Source organism: Lynx rufus, unplaced genomic scaffold, assembly GCF_022079265.1.
Source record: "Lynx rufus isolate CCGP_SWC_20201006 ecotype Redwood Valley unplaced genomic scaffold, mLynRuf1.p SCAF_2, whole genome shotgun sequence".
Classification (NCBI taxonomy): domain Eukaryota; kingdom Metazoa; phylum Chordata; class Mammalia; order Carnivora; family Felidae; genus Lynx; species Lynx rufus.
Window position 1 is genome coordinate 149,563,721 of NW_025814834.1, and position 24,770 is coordinate 149,588,490.

The following is a 24,770-nucleotide window of genomic DNA, read 5'->3' on the forward strand; positions in this document are numbered from 1 at the left end:
TTTTTACATATTCTAGGTCTGACTTCTTTGTCAGACATATGTGTTGTATTTCTTCCACTCTGTGGCTTGCCTTTTCATTATTAACAGTGCCCTTTGATGAGCACAAATATATAGTGTTGATGCAGTCCAGCTTATTTTTTTCCTTTTATGCTTAGTGTTATCTCTGTTATAAGAAATCTTTCTACACTATACTTATGAAGATATTATATTTTTTCTACAAATATATGCCTTAATTCATTTTTATACCTATGATTCACTGTGGATTCATATTTTTATAAGGTAGGAGTAAAATCACTTTCCCAAACATATGTTTACTTGTTCCATCATCATTTATTGAAAAAAAATCTCCTTTATCCATTGCGTTGCCTTCCCCCATTGATTTGCCCATGCCTTTGTAGAAAACCTGTTGACCATATGTGTGCAGGTCTATTTCTGGACTCTATATTCTGGGATATGTTTTATGGTATAGCACATGATCTAACTTGGTGACTATTATTAGACACTTAAAAAGAATTTGTACTCTGCACTAGTTGGTTGTAGTGTTTTATAAATGTCATAATTGGTTGATAATGTTGTTCAAATTCTTGTTCCATTGTTGAATACTGTTCCATAATATTGAGTTTTCCTATCTAGTTGCCACAGTTTTTGACAGTGGGATATTTATGCCTCCAAGTTTGATTATTGGTTTGTCTATTTCTCCCTTTAGTTCTGGAAATTTTTGTTGCTGTATTTTGAAGTTTTGTTTATAGGTAAATGCAAATTTAGGATTGCTATATGTTATCAGTAAATTTATTTTTTATCATTATAAAATGACCCTCTTTTTTCTCCTTTCTCAAGGCTTATTTTGTATTATGGTAATATACTAACACCAACTATCTTATGCTTAGTGTTTGCATGATATACCATTTCCTCTTCTCACTTTTGACTTCTATGTCTTTAAAGTTAAAATGTATCTGTTATAAATTCCATATAGTTGAATCTTGCTTTTTGTTTAATCAAGTCGAAAAATCTCTGCTTTTTAGTAGCCTATTTATATTTAATATAATTATTAATTTAGCTGGCTTTCAGCCTACCTTCTTGCTATTTGCTTTCTGTTATTTCCTTCTGTTTTTTTGTTCCTTTATTGTACCTTACCTGTTTTCTTTTGTGTTAATTGGTTAGTTTTAGTGTTCCGTTTTATCACATTTATTAGATTTTTAGATATACCTTTCTCTATTATTAATGGGTGGCAAGGGGATTATAATATGCCTTCTTAATTGATCCCAGTCTACTTGAATATACAACTTTCGACAGTGTAAGTCTGTTCTGCCCTTACTGTCATACATCTTACTTCTTTATGTTATTAATAACACATTGTTTTTATTTTTACTTTAAACAGTCAATTGCCTTTTAAAGGAATTGAAAGTAAGAAAAGAAAACCAACAATATATCACATTTACCTATTTATCATTTCCAATGATCTTCATTCAATGCTGTAGATCTGTATTTTCACCAGACATTTTCCTTCAGCTTAAAGAAATTACTTTGGTATTTCTTGCTGATGAACATGATTGCAGCTTTTATCTATGTGCCTTTATTTTGAAAGGTATTTTTGCTCAATATAGAGTTCTGCATTGACAGATTTTTCTTCTAGCACTTAAAGATGTCATTTGTTGTCTTCTGGCCTCAAGTGGCTCTGATGAGTAATCAGTCATTATTTCTATTATATACTGAGGTGCTATTTTTTTTTTTTTGCATAAATCCTATGTTAGGTTTACTGAGGATCTTAGATCTATAGGCTGATAGTTTAAGTCAAATTTGGAAAAATTTCAACCAATATTTCTTTGAATATTTTTATGCTCCCTTTTTTCTTCTTCCACTTCTGGAACTAATTGTTATGTGTGTTAAACTTTTTGATAATGTTCCACCTATCATTTTGGCTTTTCCATTTTTAAAAAATGAAATGCTTCCCTCAGTTTGCATGATTTCCATTTTTCTGTCTTCAAATCATCTGATCATTTCTTCTGTAGTACCAGTCTGTTTTTGATCCATTACAAAAATCTTCTTTCATACATTGTATTTTTCTATTTTAGTGTTCTCATTTACTTCTTTTTAGAGTTTTGGCATCTTTCCTGAAATTTCTTCTCTTTTCATTACTTTTTCCTATTTTTACCTATAACGTACCATATTTATAATAGTTATTGTAAACTCATTGGATGCTAATTTCTAATCTGGATAAATTTTGGATCTTCTCTTAACAGATTTTGATTCTTATTAGTTACGGGACACATTTCCTGCTTGTTGGCATGTCTGTTAATTTTTTATTATATACTGTATGATGTAGAGAATCAGTATATGTTTTCTTCTAGCAGTAGTTTAATTATTGGTGAATCATCTTGATTCTGTGGAGACTTGGTTTGAGGCTTTGTGAGAGCAGATCTATTTCAGTTTTGCTCTTGTTCTACAGCATAACTCTTAGTCTGGGGACGTGGTCCTTATCCCTAATGTGGTCCTCCTGGAGTTTCAATGAAAACACAAGGTTCTTACCAACCCTCTGTAACTTGAGTAAACTTTTTTCTCCCTAGTACTGGGCAGTTACTGAAATCTATGTTTAGCTCTTTTAGCCTCCAAGCTCTTTTTTTCTATTAGATTCCTTTGCAGCTTAGGACTCACCTAAGGATTGTGAGGATACAGATTTGAGAGCTTCCCCTTGTAATTGCTTCCTTTTGGGGAGTTTCTCCCTCAATTTCCAACTGCTTTGGCAACCCAGAACTCTTACCTCAGCTTGTCAATCCAGTAAGACTGCCGCTTTCTGCTTGGGCTCTATCCAGATGCTGTGAGCAAACTGGGAATGCCTTCAGAGGGAAAAGCTAGTTAAATATGGGTCTCACCTAGAATGCTTCCATTTTTTCAAGGGTTTCTACCAGTTTCTACCTACTTTTTTTTTCTTTTTTGGTGTCTCATACCTTCAACAAGTTGTGATATATATATATATATATATATATATATATATATATATTGAGAATTATACCTGTTAGCAGGAGGATTCATTTCATATGAACAACCCTGCCATTAGTGCAATTGGATTTGTCACATTAAGTTTTAAGTGGGCAAATCCTAAAGCAAATAAAATAACTTTTTTTTTGGAAGGCTTTCTGATACTAACATGCATGTGTAAATTATATTTGGGGGGCAGTCAACAGTGCATACATAAATAGCAATCTGCTCAGGGCATAGACTCTATTAACTCATCCCCTAGAAATTTTCTACCTCCTACTTCTCTCTTACTGCCATTCAGATTTAATCTTCTTTTGCTATCCTTCTTTTAAGAGTAGAGAAAAAAATAGAGGGGATATTCTCAGTTTCCAAAACAAATTTCTATTTATTGAATAACAACAACCATACTGGCATTGGAAGATAATAATAATATCTATCTAGTCTTCTCTTCCCTCTCCCAGATAACTGACTGGCTCACATTTTTCCTCCTCTTACGATCTCAGATCAAATCTTCAATGATGTCACTATTCATGTGGTAGTTCACCAGTGACCACAATTCCTCATACTCCTTGGCTCAACTCTTGTCTGTTTTATTTTCCACCATTTGGTCAAGATCAATGTCGCATCCTTTTCAGTGGCTCTATTCTATTGATGATTGCTGAGATCTCTAAATCAATATTTTACCACATTTATTATATCTTTCTTGTTGTCTAATGCTTCATTCCCTCATAACTACTGAACATTTTTGCTTTATCTGCTTTATGAGATCACCCTTTCTACCCTGCTACTATGTATTTCAGCTTCTCATGTTAACATCTTTAATCTATTTTGTTTTGCCTCTTTCAATTCACTAATTTTGGGATTTAAGTCCATTTATTGACTCCTGTACACACAAGATGGAAAAATAAACAAATCCGATTCCTCAGAACTAGACACGTTCTCTTGTTAACTGCTCTTAAAAGAGTTAAATATTTCTAGGCATAATCCTCATGATCTTCCCACACCTTCTTAAATACAGAGTAAAGGAGTAGTATGAGAATGGGGCTCTACTCCTATATACCTCTGCTGCTAATCTGCACAGTGCTCTCTTAACCCTTTATTTTCCTATCTGTAAAATGAGGAAAACACTTAAAGACTTAAAACCCACCATGCCCTATCTCAGCATTCTATATTGCCAGCTCATGGAAGCTACGGAGAAGAAAATCCCAGACTAGCAAGCATGATGGCAATAGAGGAAGAAGGGACTGACTGCCAAGTGGGGACTTGAAGTCTGCATCTGGAAAACTTTAGGCACTATGAGATTTAGAACGTTAACAGGTCACACGCGGGATGTAGTGTGAACTGCAAGGAGGCAGCCTGGGTGAGAGATTTTCTGGCCATTTTACCCCTCAGCACTGCTTTGAGTCTCCGACTCAGGCTTTATGTGTTCTTTCTCTTTCTTCTTGTCCCAGTTACCCAGTTTTCTCCCCCCTTCTCCAGAACTTAATCTAATTTTCATTCTTAATTGGACCTGGTTATAAAATAGATCTATTCCACTTTATTGTTTGTATTTATTCATTAATTTTTAAAGTTCTTTAATATACAAAGCAAATGATTCTACTGCTCAATAATCTTAAAACCATAAGGATATTAAAATTAGATGAAAGAAGATTTTTATTTCCTTGTGACCTGTGTTTCTCTCTATTCACCCCTGACCCCCATAGGTAAATAACCTTTGATGGAGAAAGGATTCCTAGAGTCTTCTTTATTTATTTATTTTTAAATGTTTATTTATTTTGAGAGAAAGAGAGAGAGTGAGAGAGGGGCAGAGAGAGAAGGAGAGAGAGAATCTGAAGCAGGCTGTACTCTCAGTGTAGAGGCTGATGTGGGGCTCGAACTCACAAACCGTGAGATTATGGCTTGAGCTGTAGTCAGGTGCTTAAACAAGTGAGCTACCCAGGTGCCCCTGTAGAGTCTTCTTTAAACAAAAGATAGAATCAGTTAATCATTTCTAAAGGTCAGTCTGTACCCCCCCCCCCCCATGGCCTCTTCTTTGGTTGAACTCAGATAAAACTGTGTAGACCATGTATGTGTTAAAATAAGCTCAGAACTATGTCTCCTTATTTACTTAAAGCCTTATGAGAGCTATAACCATTTTTTTTTTAAATAACACCCAAGGCAATAACTTGGAAAGCTGCTTTGATGAGAATAGAAACTTATACGCAATAAATTCAATAGACCTCTGTTATCAAATCTGTGTCAGGGGACAAGGATAATACCCACATGTTAATGTTAACTCTTACAGTGAACAAAGATATATCTGAGCATTAGCAGTGGGATTTGATCTTAGTATAGTTAACCAAATGGCAAGAAGTGAAGAACTTTACAACATGGGCTTCATATATAAAATGCAGCTTGATCTTTAGCCATAAATAAGCAACCTGTTCTGAAAAGATAAGGAATGGAAAATTAATCAAAGTAACTGAACAATTGCTTCATATAGACAGTTATACCAAATTCCTTTTCTCTACTTGGGGCTATTTTTCCTCTACAATAAAACAAGCTTTTCTTGATTCTTTAATTCAACTTTGCCCTTGCCTTTGCTTTTAAAGACATTACCTTGGCGACTAATTTTTATTATTTTGTCCATCGCCAAAGCTTAAGGGTTTCCTAATTTCCTTCAAAAATGACTGTTATAAAATATTTTTTGGTGTCTGGTTAGCATATAAAAATCTGACCTGTATTATACAAAAACTCAAAGCATTTTTAATAGTTCTGATGTCAATTTGACTTTATTGGTATGTTTTTATAAAGTGCAAAGGCCATGGATCTTCTATCTAAGAAGGAAGGCACTCTATACATTTGTTTATATTAATTTTGTTCCATTCTCTTTCTTGTCTGCTCTCTTTTTCCTGTTTAAAGTATAATGTGTTACAGCTATAGTGAGGCAAATGATTCCTATTGAACTCACTGCTGTCAAAACTCCTTTCAATATAAGATGGTCTCTGACAAGTACAGGAGCAGAATTTGGGGGAATAAACAGAGATACCTGGGCAATGTTAGACACAGCAGACTTTAAGGAGTTCTTATCTATTGCTCGTATTGCCACATAAATTCTGTGGCTTTCTTGTGTCTCTCCATCAGGTTGATGGTCAGGTCCATTTGTGAAAAGCTTTGGTGAGAATGTAAATATCTCCTTGGTGCCAGCTTGCTGAGGACTTAGTAGCTTTGATATATTCACTAGAATGGCATTGTTAAAGTCATCTTGAATTTTCTGTAAGCTTTGACTCATTCTTATTTCATAGCTGTTAGCTGGAATTAAAAAATATAAATAGAAAGGTTAAGTCACTTGGGTAAGTTATCTAGTTTATTATAAATGACTAACAAGAATAGCAACAAAAAGTCAAAATACCTAGAAATAAACATAACAAAAAATTGCATATGAACAAAACTTTAAAGCACTATATAAGAACTCATATTGAAACCTAAACAAGAGGAAAAGCTTATTATGTTTTTTGAATAGGAAGATTCAACATAATAAAGATGTTATTTTTCCCTAAGTTATTTTGTAAATTTTACATGATTCTATTGAAAGTGCTTCTAGTTTCCATTTTAACAAGCTTATTGTAAAACTTGAACAGAAAATAAATAATCTGGGTTGGCCACATAAAGTCTAAAAAATAGCAATGTGGAAGGACTAAACCTATATGATATAAAAACACTATAATATTTCTATAACTAAAGCCTACAGTTCCGGTACATGAATAAACTAATATCTAAAAGTAGGCCAAAATACAGCCAGGAATTTAGCATATGATATACATAGAATTCAAATTAATGGGGGGGGGGTGGGGAATACAAATTTCTTGATAAATGGTGTTGTGACAGTTGGGTACAATTTTGTAAAAAAATAAAATTGGATCCATATCACAAACTTTTTTTTTCAGGATAAACTCCATAATTATCAAAAAGTTTGGAGTAAAAAATAAAAATATTAAGTATTTAGTAGGAAACAATAGGTAAATTCCAGTATGGTCTTGAAGTAGGAAAGGCCTTTCTAATTAAAACTCAAAATTCAGTATCCATAAACAAGAAATTGATAAATTTGAATACATAAAATGAAAAACTTCTACATGGGGAATATCCTCTTAAGAAAAATATAAGCATAAATGTTAAGTGACAAAAGTATATGTTACTTAAGTCAACGGTAAAAGTTTAGTTCTGAGTTCTGGTAATGGTTAAGTGGCTTCTATTAGACTAACTCTCCAGCAGATAGTGGGTATGAACTCTGAAGAAAGCAAAAAACAGAACAACGACACAAAGCCATTGAAGCACTGGATTCAGATAAAAATAGGCAGAAACAAGAGGAGTTATAATCCATAAAAAAGAAAAAAAAAGGAAACCAGAGTAGGAATGATCCATGTTTATGCAGCTTTTCCTCTGAAGGCACTTCCCTCTCTTGTACAGATAGCTGGAACTGAAAGCTACCTTCTGGATCTGGAAATCAGAGGACAGAGGAAGAGATTGCCAGAGGGGCTAAAAATTGAAGGAGCTGGAGAAGGACCAGCCCCAACTCTATATACTTTTTTCAAGTCATCGGGAGACGTCCAATTATTCATGTATGGGTGAAACATTAAGAACTCAAGAGACAAATAATAGCTAGAAGGCTGAAAAACTGAGCAGAGTTTTATATAGATATATAGGTATAGATATAGATTTTGGAGTGTGAGTGTTGCCAAGTTAGAGGAGCTTATTAGCCCTTAAATATCCATTAAACACTGGAAGAGCCATGCTTTAAGAATAGAGGTTGTGTGTGTGTGTGTGTGTGGGGGGGGTGCCTGTGGCTCAGTTTTAAGCATCCCACTGGCCTATATCACGATTTCGCCATTCCCAAGTTCAAGCCCCGCATTGGGCTCTGTGCTGACAGCTCAGAGCCTGGATCCTGTTTCAGATTCTGTGTCTCCCTCTCTCTGCCTCCTTCTCCACTCACCCTCTGTCTATTTCTCTCAGAAATAAACATTAAAAAAGTAGGAGATTAAGAATGGATTGGACGCAACAGAAAATAATCAGTAAGCTTGAAGACAAGTGCATAGAAATCAAACTGTAGCACTCAGGAAAAAGAGAAAAACCAAACATAATCTCAATGATCTTTGTGACCCACTGTCCTATCCATTTAGTGTCGGTATTGTTTATGTTATGTTATGTTATGTTATGTTATGTTATGTTATGTTAATATTATCCAAGAAAGAAAGAAGAAAAAGAATAGAACAAATTTTTTTTGAAGATATAATAGCTGAAAATATTCTAAATCTGCTCAGAAAGAATATTCCACAGATCCGAGAAACTCAACAATCCCCAAAAAGAATATATATGGGAAAAACACACTGAGACACATCATGGTCAGTCTATTGAACACCAAAGATAAAAATAATTTAAAACAGTCAAAGGGAAAAAAGACACTTTACACTTAGGAACATAATAGTAAGAATGATAGTTGCCTTCTCATAAGAAAAAAATTGAAAACAAGACAATGAAATGACCTATTTAAGTACTGAAAGAAAAATCTATTGCCCAAGAATCCTATATCTAGTGAAAATGTACTTTAAAAAATTAAGGTGAAATAAACACATTTTCATATAAATGAGTCCTGAGAGAATTTCACTCAAAGACCTGAGCAACAAGGGAAATGATGCTAGATAAAAATTCAGACCTACAGCAAGGAAGAAGACTAGAAGTGCTGACAATCTGGGTGACTAAAAAGGGTCAATTTCTCTCTTTAAAATTTCTTAAAAGTACAAGTGATTGTTTAAAACAAAAACCATAGCAATGCATTGTGGGCTTTATAAAAATGTAGACATACGATAAATGCCAGCAAGACCACAAAAGATGACAGAAGGGTACACGGAATTATAGTTTTGAAAGATTCTCACATCATATGTGAAATGGTAAACATTAATTCAAGGCAAACTGTGCTAAGTTAAGAAAACTGCATGTTATAGAACAGCCAAATTTGGAGTAGCTGAGGGCAGAAATTTAATTGTTTTGATGTTCCTTATATTATTTTGAGTTTTCAAATTGGAGTAAGATACACATAACATAAAATTTATCATCTTAACCATTTTTTATGTGTACAGGTCAGTACATTTTTACGTGTTACATTCACATTGCTGTGCTGTTTTGATTTTCAACCCATGTGAATGTATTACCAATTCAAAAATAAAATTAATAACAAAGAATCACTAGATGCAAAAAAGGAAACCACCTATAGTACTAACACTCTAATAAGATCATAATTCTTATCTGAAATGGCTAAAAATAGATTTAACAATGGACAAAGCAGCTCCAAACAAAGATTTTGTTCTAAGGAATGAAAACCATAGGACATTCCAAGTTTTAATTAAAAAATGAAAATTTTCTGATGGCTGTGTTTTGAACAGTTTCCAAATCTATACTACTTTTTAATAATGAGACTATTTCTATTTCCTGGATAGTAATTAAAGGAAAGCACCCTTAGAGAAGGTTGTAAAAAGAAAATAGCCTTTATTTTCAAATTTATCAATCAGCCAATTCCCTCTGGGTGCTGAGTTGGAGCACCGGAGCTGAGTTGCTCCCTGCTGCAGTTCAAATACAGGTGGACAGACATGGATAAGAAGCGAGGCTGACCATCTACTCCACACTCACAGTGGAACATATCCATTGTTCCTATGTCTGTGGTTCTCTATGGAGAAAGCTCTCCATGAGGTTCTCCCAGAGTCTTCTCCTGGATAATGAAACAAGTAATATTTCATAAGCCTTAGCATTTACAAAGATTGTCCACATGTACAGCCCCCGTCTGTGAAATTTAAAATAAAAAGATGGGGAGTCAGGAGGTTAAATGTGGTGACATGGTCAACAGTTAGAAAGTTGTACCGCTGGAACCAAATTCTTTCTTCTAACTCCAAATCCCATGCACTTTCTACCATGAGCACCTACTAAACTTTATGCAGGACAGCTGTGAAACTGCAAAGACTGAAAACAAACTCAGCACATACATTCATGGAGAGGCTCCTTCTGTTTACAGTAGTTGTGTTGCCCCTGTCGCTGTGAGAAATAGAAATCAGGCCACTTCTGCATCTTTGACCTCTTAGGTATGTATCTCTCTGGGTTTCATCTCTAACTCTGCTTTAACAGTATATTTTAGCCAATGAAAGTAGTTCTATGGCCTTGGGCAAGACACTTAAACTCTCACGTTCATTCCCTTACGTTTCAAACAAGAAGGTCAGATTAGCTTGTCTTTAAGGTCCCTTCTGTCTCCAAAATGTTACAAATGCTGGTATTTCCTAAGCAATTAATATGGACAAGGCACTATTTTAATCCCTCTTTGTGTTTTACCTCATTCAATTCTCAGCAATGCTCTGAGGTAGCTATTCTTACTATCTACTTTTGCAGATTAAAAATCAGAAAGTGAGAGAACTTAAGTAACTTGTCTCAGGTTACACAGGTAAAACATGCTGTGTCTGATTCTAGAACTCAGTACCTTAACACTATGCTACACAGCCTCCCACTAGACTATACTCCTTCCTATTTCTTATTTCCCAGTAATTGTTCTTTTCCAGTTACCAAGGCTTACATCTTCATTAGCACCTTTACCAATAAATTCCTAGTATGGAAAGCTCTGGGCTTAGACTGAGGACAGAGAGAGGAAGTTGAAGACTTGGTCCCATCTTTAGGGAGCTCTCTCTTTACTAGTGAGAACAATTCCTACTACCTCTCTTCATTTGACATCCAAGCTATCCCTTAAGGATTGTTTTAGGTTTCTTCTACTAAGTGTTCTTCCAGCTCGGAAGCATAACTGAGGGTTAGGGGAGGGGATAATGGGAAGAACAGTTGCTGTCACTGCAGCTTCCTCAGAAACAGCACATTTTTAACAATTTTAAAAGACAATGTGTTCAACAATGGTTATACAAGAACATGATGAAAAGATGTCTGAGGAAGAGTGTGCAGGTCAGGCTGTTAGGCATGTAGGGAATATAGTGCAGGGAAGTAGGCACAAGACTGGTGCTTTTTTTGTTGTCCAAAGGCTCTGCCCAGGCTCCTGGGATAAGAACCTGGCCTCTCCAAACCGTACAGATGGCATGGTGTTAAACTGTGTTTTTGACTATTTTTTCCCCTTAATATAGGATTATAAATTCTTGGGAGTGCAATGACCATCTTAAATTATGTTTATATAATGTTTAGCACTGTGCTGAGTATTAATAGTTACTTAGTAAATATATTTTCACTTCAATTTCTGGAAAGATATACAAAAGAAATTAACTTTATAGCAAAGATACGTCACATGCTTGGTGCTGAATTTTAACAAGTATTTTACCCCAGACTTATAATGAAAACCCAAGGAAGTAGCCCGTTTCCATAATGCCAACCTGTATACATTCCCAGACATAATGGTGATCTGCTAATGTTTTATTTATAACATGTAATTGGTCATCTTTTTTAGGACATTGTGTATGGTGAAGAATGGGCACCTGGATATACACTGATATGCTTGTGCATATATTAGATATTCCTTTACTGCTAACAACGTTTTTAAGAATAGTCACATTTTTGGGGCGCCTGGGTGGCGCAGTCGGTTAAGCGTCCGACTTCAGCCAGGTCACGATCTCGCGGTCCGTGAGTTCAAGCCCCGCGTCAGGCTCTGGGCTGATGGCTCAGAGCCTGGAGCCTGTTTCCGATTCTGTGTCACCCTCTCACTCTGCCCCTCCCCCGTTCATGCTCTGTCTCTCTCTGTCCCAAAAAGAAATAAACATTGAAAAAAAAAAAAAAAAAAAGAATAGTCACATTTTTTATCATTGTTAACCAGAGACATACCCCCATTATTTCTAACTCTGGTCATAGACGTGAAGACAACACCTTTCCAGACAATAATTTGGGGGGGGGGAGTCAATAAAAGCACATGTTTATGAATTAAATAGGAATCTACTTGCTAGTTGGTCTATTCAGTACTAATTGGTCAATTTTGCCATTGCTGAGCCGTCGAATCCGTTATGACTGAGTGATTTCAGCAACTTAATACACATCCAGCCATCTCCCAACATATCTTTTGTGGTTTATGGTTTTGACATCATAATGAGCCAGATCTGCTTCAGTCATCCCTCTCATCAGTGAGGTTATGTGGAGATCTCTGTATTCCCTTGATTAATGCCCTTTGTGATACCAATTCTAACATCCCAGATGGTTGTATTTCTTCTTTCCAAGCCATTAATAACCACCAATACCACACACTTTCTTTCCATTCTTTTAAAAAAAATTTTTTTAATGTTTTTTAAAATTTATTTTTGAGAGAGAGACAGACAGAGCACAAGTAGGGGACAGGCAGAGAGAGATACACACAGAATCTGAAGCAGACTTCAGGCTCTGAGATATCACAGAGCTCAATGCAAGGCTTGAACTCATGAACTGCAAGACCATGACCTGAGCCAAAGTGGGATGCTCAACCGACTGAGCCACCCAGGCACCCCTCTCTCTACTCTTTTAATTTAGTGGTGTAGTTGAAACTCCTGGGGCACCGAAAGAACAGTTCCCAGTAGGGATGGGAATTTGAGATTTTGTCTCATGTAGCACACTGCATTTCTGAGGCAGTGAGGAAAGAGTGAGAACACTAGGTGGCAGGCACCACTCTTACCTTTAAATACAGATGGGAGTGTTTATGGCTAGAGAAGACAACAGCAATGCAAACGAGGAGCCCAGGAAACTTGGCATACTTTCTCTTCCCTTTCTGATTTTTATGTGTCACTTCATTTATTCTTTATGATAACTTATGAAATAAATATTTGTAGTCCTATTTTCCATATAAGGAAACTGAGGCCAATAGAGGTTAAGCAACTTGCCAAAGATCAAACAGCTAGACTTAAAGCCACAGAGGGAAGAATTTTTTTCCTGAGATGTGAGTTACAGCTCTTTCCTTTATACAAGGCACATATCCATCCCAGAGTTTCAATCATTTCATATCTCCAATCTTTAAATTACATGAATTCTTAATTCAGAATATATTTTACTTCCTTCTCCTCTGGCAAGAAGAGACAGAGTTTGATAAAAGAATTAGAAGACAAAGCTACAATATTGATGTTCCTCAGTAGCACAGAATTATTTGTAATTGAGATGCTTTCTGGTGAATGTAGTAAATGGACAGAAAATTTTAAGCCAAAAAACAATGGCCCAAGTTGGAAACAAGACTGGCAAAGGCCCAAGGTGTTTACTGTTATTGACTGATAATGACAAAAACCTTTCAATAGAGAAGGTTGGTTCCTATAGGAATCTCAATCAGAGGCAACAGGAAATAAACCATTTAATGTGTAATCAATGATAACCATGTTTTGGTGATGGCAAAGATGTTTAGAAAGGTGATTCTTGCAGAAAAGTTATTATGTTGAGTTGCTATGAGGGTCAAGGAATGATGATGGAAGCCTGAAGGCTGGCGTAGGCCTTAGAAAAAGGAAAGTTAAGAAAGAAGTTCATCAATGTCCATCCAAACAAGGCTAGGAAAGGCCAAATAAGGGACCTGGTTCTAGTTTCCCTGATGAAAGTGAGGTTCAGAAATGGGGGCAGAAAATGCATCAAGTTTTGCATAACTTATGGGAATTATTCCCCTAACCTTGACTTGTAAATCTTCGAATTCATTATTCACTATCTAATCTTCAGAAAACTAAATAACTCCAGTATTTGGAAGTCCATGCTCTGTAATGCAGGAGCCATTTCTGTTGACTAGACTACTCTTGCATATAGTATTTATGTTTCCAATCAAGAGTTCTAGATGATGAGTGTCAGTTAGTTTACCAGAGCCTTCTCAGTTCTGGGGGAGCTGACAAGCTCTTATCCCTAGACTCTCGTTCCATGTAATGCCTTATGAACAACTCAGAGCTTTTCATAACAACTGTCTGCAGTTCTGTCAGCTCTAAGCCCCCAAAGCATTTTTACCCAACTAACCCCTGGCATAGTTATTAGAAATTCTGCCTCGTAGAGAAACAGATAGTGAAACCAAGAAGCCTACCCTGGCCCTGATCATAGTCTTCTCCAGGTGCCGTCCATGATAAAGTCACCTCCTCTTCCACTTTTACAGCTTCCAGGTCAATAATTTTGCATGGTGGAAACACGTCAGGATGGGGGCCAGCCGGAACTCCTAGCACGGAAAAGGAGCCCCCTGAACTTACTCGGCTAAAGCCCCACTTTTGCTCCTCCTCATGCCTGCCCACTGATTTTCTTGGGGCATTCATCTGAATGTTACCTGTGACCATGAAAAGAATGGCCAAAACAACAAATTAGAATCTCCTGGATAGCTTGGTTTTGAGAGATTATTGAGAGACATTTTAAAACCTTTTTTTCTTTAATACATCTTTAGAATAACTGAGTTTATTTATTCTATAATTCATTCAACCATCCATCCATCCATCCATCCTTCCATTCATTAAATAAGTATATTGAGGGTATATGCTCTGCCAGTAATCACAGACAAAACAGTATCTCAAAACTATAAAACAGAATTTATATTTATACTAATACAACCATATTTATAACTTATGATAAATGTAGGAAGGAAAAAAGGCAGGGTGCTGTGAAGAAAAATAACACAGGTACATAATTTATAGTGTTATCAAGGAAGTAACATTTAAAAGTATCATAAAGGGTGAGTAGGAGTCAGTCAGGCAACGAGCGGAGGTAATAGTATCTTAGGCAAAGGGAACAGGTTGTGTAAAAACTCTGAGGTACTAAAGAGCTTTGCAAATAAGAAAAAATTAATTAAAGCAAGGAGGAGAATAGTTTGAGATAAGACAGGAGAGAGAAGCTCACGTAGGCAGGCCACTATAATGATTTTAGAGTTTAACTATGGGGAAGCAAGGCAGTGACATGGTCACATTTACTCTCTAACAGGTTACTCTAGCTGCCTTCATTGGAGAATGGGTTCTAATGCAACAATCAGCGGGCCCTTAAGATAGCCACTACAATAGTCCAGACGGAGAGGATGGCAGGTTGGGCTGGGTGACAGCAGTGGGGAGGAGGGCAGAAGTAGGCAGTTTGAGATGTAATTTGGAGATAAATCAATAAAAGCTGGTGCTGGATTTGAATATGGAGTCGTACAGGAAAGAAAGTTGGTGGAAAAAAGAAAAAGAAAAAGAAACAGCTCCCAGGTTTCTAAAATATGCAACTTCGGAAGAAAAGCAGGCTAAAGAGAAGGAGACTAAACATGTAAGTTACGGGGTTTGTGATTCCTCTAAAACATCTAATTAAAGATGACAAGGAGCCAGTTAGATATGTATTTTAAGCTCAAAAAAGAGGTTTAATCTAGATTTAATAATTTTGAACTTGTGAATTTGGAAGATATAGGCATATAGATATTATTAAAGCCATATGGATTAATGAAGTTACCTAATAAAAATGTCAACTATAGTGTTAAATAGCATTTATTGACTGCCTGGCTCACTACGTGCCAAGTACTTATTTAAGTACCTTGTGTGGATCGACTATTGAATTTTCCTGTCACCACTACAAGGAGGGTACAATTATTACCCCTCTTTTTCAAGATGATGAAACTGAAGTACACAGAAACTAAGTAACTTGCCCCAAATCACAAAGCTAGTAAATGGAGGAGCAAGGTTCCAAACCCAGGCAGTGTGGCTACAGGTGATAGGGTAAGAAGGTTAGGCCTGAGCTCTGAAAATTGCCAACAGTTAGAGGCTTGGTAGAAAAGGAGGAACTGGGAAAGGAGCCCAACAAAAAAATTCCAGAGAATAAGAGGTGATCATAGAAACCAGTATATGACGAAGGAGAAATCAATCAGCTGTGGCAGACACTGCTAAGGTCAGATAAAATGAGGACTGAAATGCGTTCGTTGGATTTAACAGCAGTGCGGCCGTTGGTGGCTAGGGTCAGAGCACTTCCAGTGGAGTGATTTGGGTGGAAGTCAGACTGCGATGAATAGAAAGTGGTAAATTAAAGGTGAGAAAGTGCAGATGGCAGGATTAGACTAATGTCAAGGATGTAGATGACAGGGAGGTAGACAGAATCTGAAGGGAGACCAGTTAAAATAGGAGATGTAATAAATCATGCTTGAATGTGGTTCAGAGGGGCCAGAAGAGTGGGACCGTGCAAAAGTGAGCTCACAAGGCCTCTGGATGGGCAGGCTAGATGGGATCCAGAGCAGAAGCCAGCAGAGACACTGGTCTTTGGAGAGGAGAAGAAGGATGCAGACATTACTGTGTCTGGAGATTTAGTGGTGTGAAAATAGAGAAGCTCCCTTTTTTTAAGTTTATTTATTTATTTTGAGGGACAGAGGGGGCTGAAGGGGCAGAGAGAGAGAGGGAGAGGGAGGGAATTAGAAGCAGGCTCCACACGGCATCAACACAGAGCCCAATGCAGGGCTCGAACTCACGAACCGTGAGATCATGACCTGAGCAGAAATTAAGAGTCAGATGTTTAACCAACTGAGCCACCCAGGCGGTGTGAGCAGCTCCCATTTTTTAATGAGGTGTGTGTTCCAGGTGATCATCTAAAAGTGAGGTGATAAATGTTATGTTTAGTAGGAATGCTTAGGGAAACCTACCTTTTTCTTTCTATGCTGCTAAGGCCATCTCCAAGATACACAGATAAAAGCACAGTTGTATATTACTTTTCTAATCTCTATACACTAGATGCTAATATGTGTGTGTATCCTTTAAACTCATAGGTTTCAGAAAGATAGCAGACCAGAAAGTAGCCTTCAAGCTCCTCAGTAGGAATGCGGCCTTATTCTACCTGTTCTCCCAAGTTCCTAGTTCCTGTCACCTAGTAAGTCTTCAAAAATGTTTAATGTATAAATGAAAGAGGGAATATTTATTTACAAGTAAGGTATTATAGCTACATATGAAATCATATCTATGAAGTAAAACCATGTTACCTTGCAATTTGATTTACATTGGTTTCAAAGTAACCCAAAATAAATATATGAGAGAGTAAATTATATTTTAGACATCACTAAAATTATCAGGAGATGCAAATTCACTGGAGCACCTTGATTATTTTCTACTTAAAGAACAAAAATATAGAATCATGTGTCCAAATGATTAATTATTGCTGATAAAATACATTAAAATTAAGCAAAAAGATTCTGCAGTTTTGGAAATAAGAATGTTTAAAAATGTTTTTTGAGATTGTTTAAGATGATTATAGCATATTTTTGTTTGTCTGTTATACTTTAACCACTGCTTCCCTTCAGGAACTATAATAATGGTGTTAAGAAAGGATGTGTATCTTTTACTTATTTGGTGCTTTTATCTTGAAGGAAGACAGGACATTTTCAGGAATAACTCAGTTGTCTGTAACATCCAAATCCATATTTATTCAGGAACTCAGTTTTGGTGTGGATCGTCTGGGCCATTTGTTTTTTTCTTTCAACTGCTGATAACTTTTGCCTTTTTTTTTTTTTTTTTTGCCTGAAACCTCTATAAAGGAGATACAGGAGCTGTAACTGAGATAAAACACAATAAATCTCTATCTGTTAGTAATTCTGGTGAAACAGCCACAAGAAAGAGGCCAAACTAATGGCTGCAATGAAGACATAAAAATATCTGTAGGAATTATCTATTGCCTTCCTGTTATCCACTATCATGAATCACTGAGAAGTGAAGAGATGGTCAACAAATTATGCATTGATGTAAGCATAAAGAGTTTTGAAATTCCAACTCTCTCTTTCCTTCATTCCCCTCTCTCTCTCTAATACACACACACACACACACACACACACACACACACACGCACACCAGAGATGTATACATTAAACGAGGTTTATTCAAACACCAGTGCTGATGATTCTTACCATTCGCTATGTAACCTGGTACGTATATAGCACGATTCCCGGGAACAGAGTGGGCTAGGCCACTTATGCTGGAGGAGTAACTGACATGCACTTTCAAGCTGTAGCTACCATTTACAGCAAAGGAGAAAAAGTACCTCGAGTAAATTCCATCATTTTTTATAATATCAGCACCTGAATATATATAAAAAAAGCTCAATGTCAACACTGTCATCATAGTTGATTACTAATATTTAATTAAAATAAATATGCTTTAAAATAAAAAATAGGCTTTACTCCCCTGGTTCTTCCCATTTTAGCTTATACTGTCGTGGTTCTAGTTACTTTTAATATTAAAATCCAGTGGCTCCTTAATTTCTCCCTGTGATTCCTAAACCTCTGAAAAATTATTCTCTAAAGGTGAATGGACTCTATTTCAGTGCTAATAAAACATTTAATTATCAACTTTAGAGCTCTCCTTATCGTTATAAATGATACTAGTTTTTCATGGAAACCAAGCAATATTCTTTTTGTTTATGAGACCCTTTTGAGATAAAAGCTATTCTGTTCCTAGGAAATAAATAGAGATGCACATAAACACATTTCATAAAATTGCAAGGGGTTTATGAACATCCTGCAGCCCTCATTGGGGAAAAAAAATCTGGTAGTTGATTAAGTCGTGTGAAATTATTTAATTTTCTCATTAGCAGGTACATGGAACTGTTGTTCTAGATTCTAAGGGGCTTGCTGACTTGGAGGTTGACGGGCTTTGTTTCTGTCCACTGTGCTTTGCTTTAGGAGGCATTCTGAAAGCTTGGCCAGTGCTAGGTTTCTTTCCTTTTACACTGATCCTTAGAGAGCAGTTCATGTCCAAACCAAGTCCATGACTGAATGGGGGAGGCAGGAGGCCTGGGAGAGCGAGACTCCAGGGTAGCAGTGGACGGCAGAGCTCAGCCCAAGTGCAAAACACATTCATTATACACGTGCAGATGACCACCCTGGGCAAATGGCTTGTCCTATCCTAGAGTCAGTTCATACCACATACTCTACTTTGGACCCTAGCCCTGTATCACCACTGCAGTGTTGCTGAATCCCCACTGTGGAGGCAGGGCTGCTCCTTAGCATGAGAAAAGTAGGAGTATATTTAATTAAAATACAAAGTGCTAAGCAACTTATTATCATAGTAGGTTTAGAAAATTTTCTTTTTATTTTAGAGAGAGAGGGAGAGGGAGCACAAGTGGAGCAGAGGGGCAGATGGAGAGAGAGAAAGAGAGAGAGAGAGAGAGAATCTTAAAGCAGTCTCCATGTGTAGCATGGAGCCCTATGTGGGGCTTGATACAACGACCCTGGTATCATGACCTGAGCCAAAATCAGGAGTTGGACATTCAACTGACTGAGCCACTCAGGCATCCTGGAAATTTTTTTTTGTCTATTGGAAAGAAATGAAATCTTGGTATTTAGTGGTTTACTGAGGAATCAGGTCTACCTTTGTTAAGAAATGATAAAGGAAAATCTCTCTGCCACAGTTACCACTCCCACCTCCCTTAATCGCTGAGTCAGAAAGAAATGGGAAAGAACACTAGCTCAGGTGTCATGGGACTTGATTTTGAGGTCTGGATCTGCCACTCAGTAGCTGTGAAACAACCTCTCTGAGCCTCAATTTTCTCATCTGTAAAACAGGGACAACTCATCTCACAGGGCTGTTGTGTTGAGTATTTCAGAGTATTCATGAGAAAGTACATTTTAAATTATGAAGCATTTCATAAGTATACATTTTTATTATTGTTCATTAATTTGGAAGCAGGTAAATACTGCTTCCATTATAAAAATAAGTGTTAGCAATGTACGTGTGTTATAAGTATTGGGTTTTAAAAAAAAAACCCTAAATTTACACTTTGATGCCTAAGCAATACTCTCCATTGTTTCTTTCATTAGAGCATAAATGTAGACAACAAATAAATGAAATGGTTCCAGGGAATAAATACAAAAGTTGTTGAGCTGACGCAGGTGATCTTTCCAAAGAGTACAGGAACTATTCTCCAGGCCAGCCCGCAGACTGAAGCAAAGGAGAAGTGTTCTGCAAAGTGCATTTTTGGACTATATACAAAAGCTAAAAGGTGTGGCCATGGATAAGCAATCAGAGCATGAGAAGCTCATTTGGATCCATTCCAACAGGCAAAATGAGAGGACTTCTCTGGTGTCCCTCTGAGATAGACTTGAATTGAAATCTTTTAAAGGAACTTTTGTTTCATAAATGTCATACAAGATTGCCATGGCAGGATGCTAATGTGTTGCCAAGCCTAAGATTCTTGAAAAAGAATGTATCTTTGAAACACTGGAGAACAGGAGTATGGTTTTATTAGTAGATCAAACACTTGGGGCTGTCAACATAGACTTCGAGGTAAATTCTCATTCTGGGGAAAATTCTTATTCTTTAGGGAAAGAACAGAACAGGAAAGATAAAACAACAAAGGAGTTTGTTTTTAAAAGTCAAAAAGAGTCCAGGTGCTGCTCTTTCCTGGCCTGATGCTATGCTGTCTGTGATGCATGATGATGAGGCTCTGAACGCCATGTGCAAAATGAGTGCTTGAAGTCGGGCTTTGTTTTCTTTTACTTTGTTTTCCCAGTGGTTGGTAGGAGAATCTCTGGTGTGATTCCACTACGCTTGCTGGCCTGGTGGTCTCATGAGCAAATCGCACATGCAAACACACTGGCTCTGCCCTCCTATCAACCCTGCTACTTGGCTAAAGAATAGTCTAGGGTTATCTCCTGGGTCACAAGTTCCAATTTCCAATTTTCTCTTTATAGCTGGGTCCGAGGAGACTACTACTGCATCTCACTTCTTGGGTTTTCATTTGTTATTTTAATTTTCTGATCCTATTATTTCAGTGAATAATACAGCTGGTGAATCTTAGAGGAATACGGGAATTGCCACAAGGACATATAAGGCTGTTCTGTGTGACCTCATTGTGTTACCAGTGTCACTGGCCAACCAAAAGCCAAGACCTAGGTGTCAAGCTACTTCCTCCCACCCTTTTGCTCACCCCACAGCCACACCAAGGACCCTCAAGGGGACTTTTCCCAAGTTCACATTCTCTTTCCTTGTGCAGATGTGACCTGCAGCTACTCAGTATGTCAGTGATTCTCTGAGGACTTGAGACCCTCAAAAGATTGGATGAGGGGCGCCTGGCTGGCTCAGTCAGTTAAGCGTCCAACTTTGGCTCAGGTCATGATCTCGTGGTTTGTGGGTTCGAGCCCCATGTCGGGCTCTGTGCTGTCAGCCCGCTTCAGATTCTGTGTCTCTTTCTCTCTGCCCCTCACCCTCTCTCACACTTTGTCTCTCTCCCTCTCTCTCTCTCAAAAGTAAATAAACATTAAAAAAAATTTAAAAGATTGGATGGGAAAAATAATTGAAGGAATTTTACAGATAAGCTTAAGATCGATACTGCAGCACCCTGGCACAACACCTCTTGAGAACATGAAAAATGACAAGACATTGCCTGTTACCTGCTCCATCGTCAAAAAGTTTCAGCACAACAGGATCTGCAGTCTCTGGCTCAATTGTAGCCGTTACAGTGGCATTAAGAATGGGATAAATCCCCTTTCTTACATTTGCGTAAATCATCACAGGGTGGGGAAACCGGGGGCTGTCTCTTTCCACAAAGACTTCCACAGTGGCAGGGGGCATGGCTGAGCTGGAGGCGCGAGAGGTCACCGTCACCTTCAAGGCTTGAAGAGAATGGTGGGTATTGTTCAGTGTGTAGGTCCAGAGCCCAGGCTGCAAAACAAAGCTTTTTTGTTTTGTCAAGTGTGAAGAAAAGAAAAAAAAAAGCATCCCTCAGTTTTAAAGCATGAGCCTAAGCTTCTAGGGTTTTACTCCTTGTTTTGTTGATGTTGCATTTTTTAAAGGAATTACAAACAAATGTAGGAAAAATGATATCGGTGAGGGTATAACAATTCACCATTTACATGGCTTTCACAGCACAACCCACTTTTATCATTAGGTAACTCTTCAGGGAATTTTACCATGAACTTATTTGTTGGGAGGACACATTTTGATTCATACTTTTAGAAGATAATGATGAGTGTCCAGCCTGAAGTATTTTGCAAATATTAATTTGAGCCCCTTCACCCAAAAGAAATTTCAATGTTTTTATTCCTTTTCTACAATTGAGAAAATTACAGCAAATTAAGTAAACAATTATGATTTATGTGAATACCTGGATTTAAAAAGCGATAGCATCCTTCCTTTCCTCCATGTCCCTCAACCCCCCACCCCCAATATACAGAAATCTTAAGCAACAAAACCCACATACACTATTAGAGACCAAGAAAAAGAGCAATATTTTTAATAAGTCAGGATCCTACAATGTCTGTGTTAATTTATGGAAATATTGCTAAATACGATTCTAAGAAATTCTAAATACCACTCTAAATACCATTGCTAAGAAATTTATTCTTTGGATGAGATTATACATGAATGTTTTCTTTTTCCTCATTCTTGCTGTTACATCTTATTAAACCCTGGACATAACAGGAGTAATGAAGTAGAGCTTGAGGGAAAAGAGAGAAAGCAAGGGATTAACTTGTGACTCAGTGTGGAAAGTTAAGATATCACCACACCCTACCCAGCCTTCTTCATTGGAATTCATGTGCGTGGCCATTTTCTTGTGACGTCATGATTCGCAATAATTTTTTTTTGTAATCATAACATTAGTAATAGACATTTAGCACAGATCTCTGTATCAAAAACTTCTCTTTGGGTGTAATATGTGTTTTGCTACAGGGCCCCTGGTCCAGACTAAGAGGTCAGGCAAAAGGAGCAAAAAGTAGGTAAAGTGTTCTTGGCCCTTGTACAAAGAATATGATGTAAAAAGAACGCGATGAGTTGGGAGAAAAGTAAGGAGGAGCAGAGCCGAGGATGTTTGGCAAGAGGGTTAAGAAATAAGCTTGGGCAACAGTCAGAACGTCAATGGCCTGATATGTAATAGTAACCACATGGATTTTATCCTGAGACCACCAATGAGTTTTGAACAGGAGACAAGGTTTGGTCAGATTTATGCTTCAGAACAATCACCGGGGTAGAGGTGAAACCCAGAGGCAGGGAAGCCACAGCACAGGTTTCCACGGTGACCTGGGAGCAGGAAAGGCCAAGGACTCTAAGGACTGCACTCAGGCAGTGCAAGAGTGGGCCTGAGCAATCCCCCACCCTACTTGGAACCTTTAGTGGTTCCCTTTACCTTTAGGGTTCAGGCTCTTCTTGCCTTTCCTGGCATACAGAGCCCTTGCTGACATAGCTTCTGTTTATGTGTTTAGCCTCATCACTTCCTCTCTTTCCTGCCCCTAAATCTCCACCCTACATGCTGCTGTGTAGTTCATCCATGTTGACCTACTCTTCTATGAAGAGTTATATTCTATTTTTTCTGAGCCTTTCTATGTGCTCTTTCCTCTGCCCAGAATGTCGTTGACACCGCTGGCCCCTTTAGTCTCCATTATTTCCGTTTTGATGTTTTTACTTCCAGGAGGCCGTTACCTTCCCCAGAAGTCTGTGCATCCCTCCTGGATGCTCTGAGTACCCTGTTCTTATTCCTATCATGGTGTTTTATTGTAAAGCACCTAGAACAAGATCCATCACACAGCAGATATTCAAAAATGTATGTATTGCATATATTCATATTATAAATTCTAGCTAGATTTTCCCCAAGCCTATAGATAACTATGTCTATGTGAACTTTATAAATAAGAAAGTAAGCAAAAAGAAATTATTTATACTGCATACATATTAATATCTACTGTTGGAGAGAGAAGACTTTGGTATCCATTATTTAAATTTTTAAAAAATTTTAATGTTTATTCATCTTTGAGAGAGAGAAAAAGGGAGAGAGAGAGAGACAGAGAGAGAGGGTGAGCACGAGTGGGGGAGGGGCAGAGAAAGAGGGAGACACAGAATCTGAAGCAGGCTCCAGGCTCTGAGCTGTCAGCACTGAGCCCGATGCAGGGCTTAAACTCACAGACAGTGAGATCAAACCTGAGCCAAACCTGAGGCTGTGAACTCAGGGACCTCAGCCAAAGTTGGACGCTTAATTGACTGAGCCACCCAGGCGCCCCTCCATTATTTAAAGTTTTGAACAAACCTTGTTTTTTTCTCTTAAATTAAAAAAAAATTTTTTTGTTTATTTATTTTTGAGAGAGAGAGAGAGAGACAGAGTGCAAGAAGGGGAGGGGCAGAGAGAGGGAGACACAGAATAGGCTCCAGGCTCTGAGCTGTCAGCACAGAGCCCGATGTGGGGCTCAAACTCAAGAACCATAAGATCATGACCTGAGCTGAAGTTGGACGCTTAACCTACTGAGCCACCCAGGCACCCCTTTTTCTCTTAAATTTTTAACATTCACAAAATGCCTTTGTATAAACTAAAATTGTGATGTATCAGAATAGCATTTCTTTACATAATGCATTTAATTAATTATGTGATTCAGTTGAAAGTCATGCGCTTGACCAAATGTTGTCATTATGAACAAAGCTCACAGCATCTACCTCAGCAGTTCCAGGAATGCAGAGGCGAGCAGTCCGCAGAGCTGGGTTAGTGATAAAATCACTTGTGTAGTATTTTCTTCCATTAGGATCAACTAATGCAATTTCAGGGGGACCACTGGTCTGCCATGTGACAAGAAAGGTAGTGTCATTGCCCACACTGTTATCCACAGTCACGGTGTTTTTCAGTTGATGGTGAGGTTTAACATTTTCACCCGTACTTTCAAGCTGTTCAAGAGAATACAAATATACATGAAAGTTTCTAGTGGTAGGCATAAACATCCCATCTTTTTCTTTACTTCTAGGACAAACAAAAATATGTTGGCAAAAATAAAAATTACTAAATTCTGACAGGTACTGTATTTATATAAATCGCTTTTCACAAAATACCTCGCCAGTGCAAAATATTGCATATTATAGAAGTACGGAAGATATAAAATATTGTCATAGTTAATACAAATGTCTCTTCATTATTTTTTACCA

At 37.5% G+C, this 24,770-nt stretch overlaps 2 protein-coding genes across 6 annotated transcripts in view; one reads left to right on the forward strand and one right to left on the reverse strand.

Annotated features, from left to right (window-relative positions):
• Window positions 1-24,770, forward strand: part of ODF2L (outer dense fiber of sperm tails 2 like) — a 329,427-nt gene that overhangs the window by 222,016 nt on the left and 82,641 nt on the right. For 2 of the 5 annotated variants that reach the window (XM_047085440.1, XM_047085443.1), the window contains exon 6: window positions 16,652-16,752. The exons of the other annotated variants lie outside the window; for them this stretch is intronic. The gene's annotated coding sequence lies outside the window, so the exon portion shown is untranslated. The remainder of the gene's footprint in view (window positions 1-16,651; window positions 16,753-24,770) is intronic. 5 annotated transcript variants of the gene reach the window in all.
• CLCA2 (chloride channel accessory 2) overlaps window positions 5,822-24,770 on the reverse strand; it is a 37,253-nt gene continuing 18,304 nt past the window's right edge. Inside the window, exons 10-14 of the mRNA XM_047085436.1 lie at window positions 24,291-24,515; window positions 21,263-21,533; window positions 17,780-17,950; window positions 13,982-14,215; window positions 5,822-6,267 (exon numbers count right to left, since the gene is read on the reverse strand). Coding sequence (XP_046941392.1) covers window positions 5,822-6,267; window positions 13,982-14,215; window positions 17,780-17,950; window positions 21,263-21,533; window positions 24,291-24,515 — 1,347 coding nt within the window. The remainder of the gene's footprint in view (window positions 6,268-13,981; window positions 14,216-17,779; window positions 17,951-21,262; window positions 21,534-24,290; window positions 24,516-24,770) is intronic.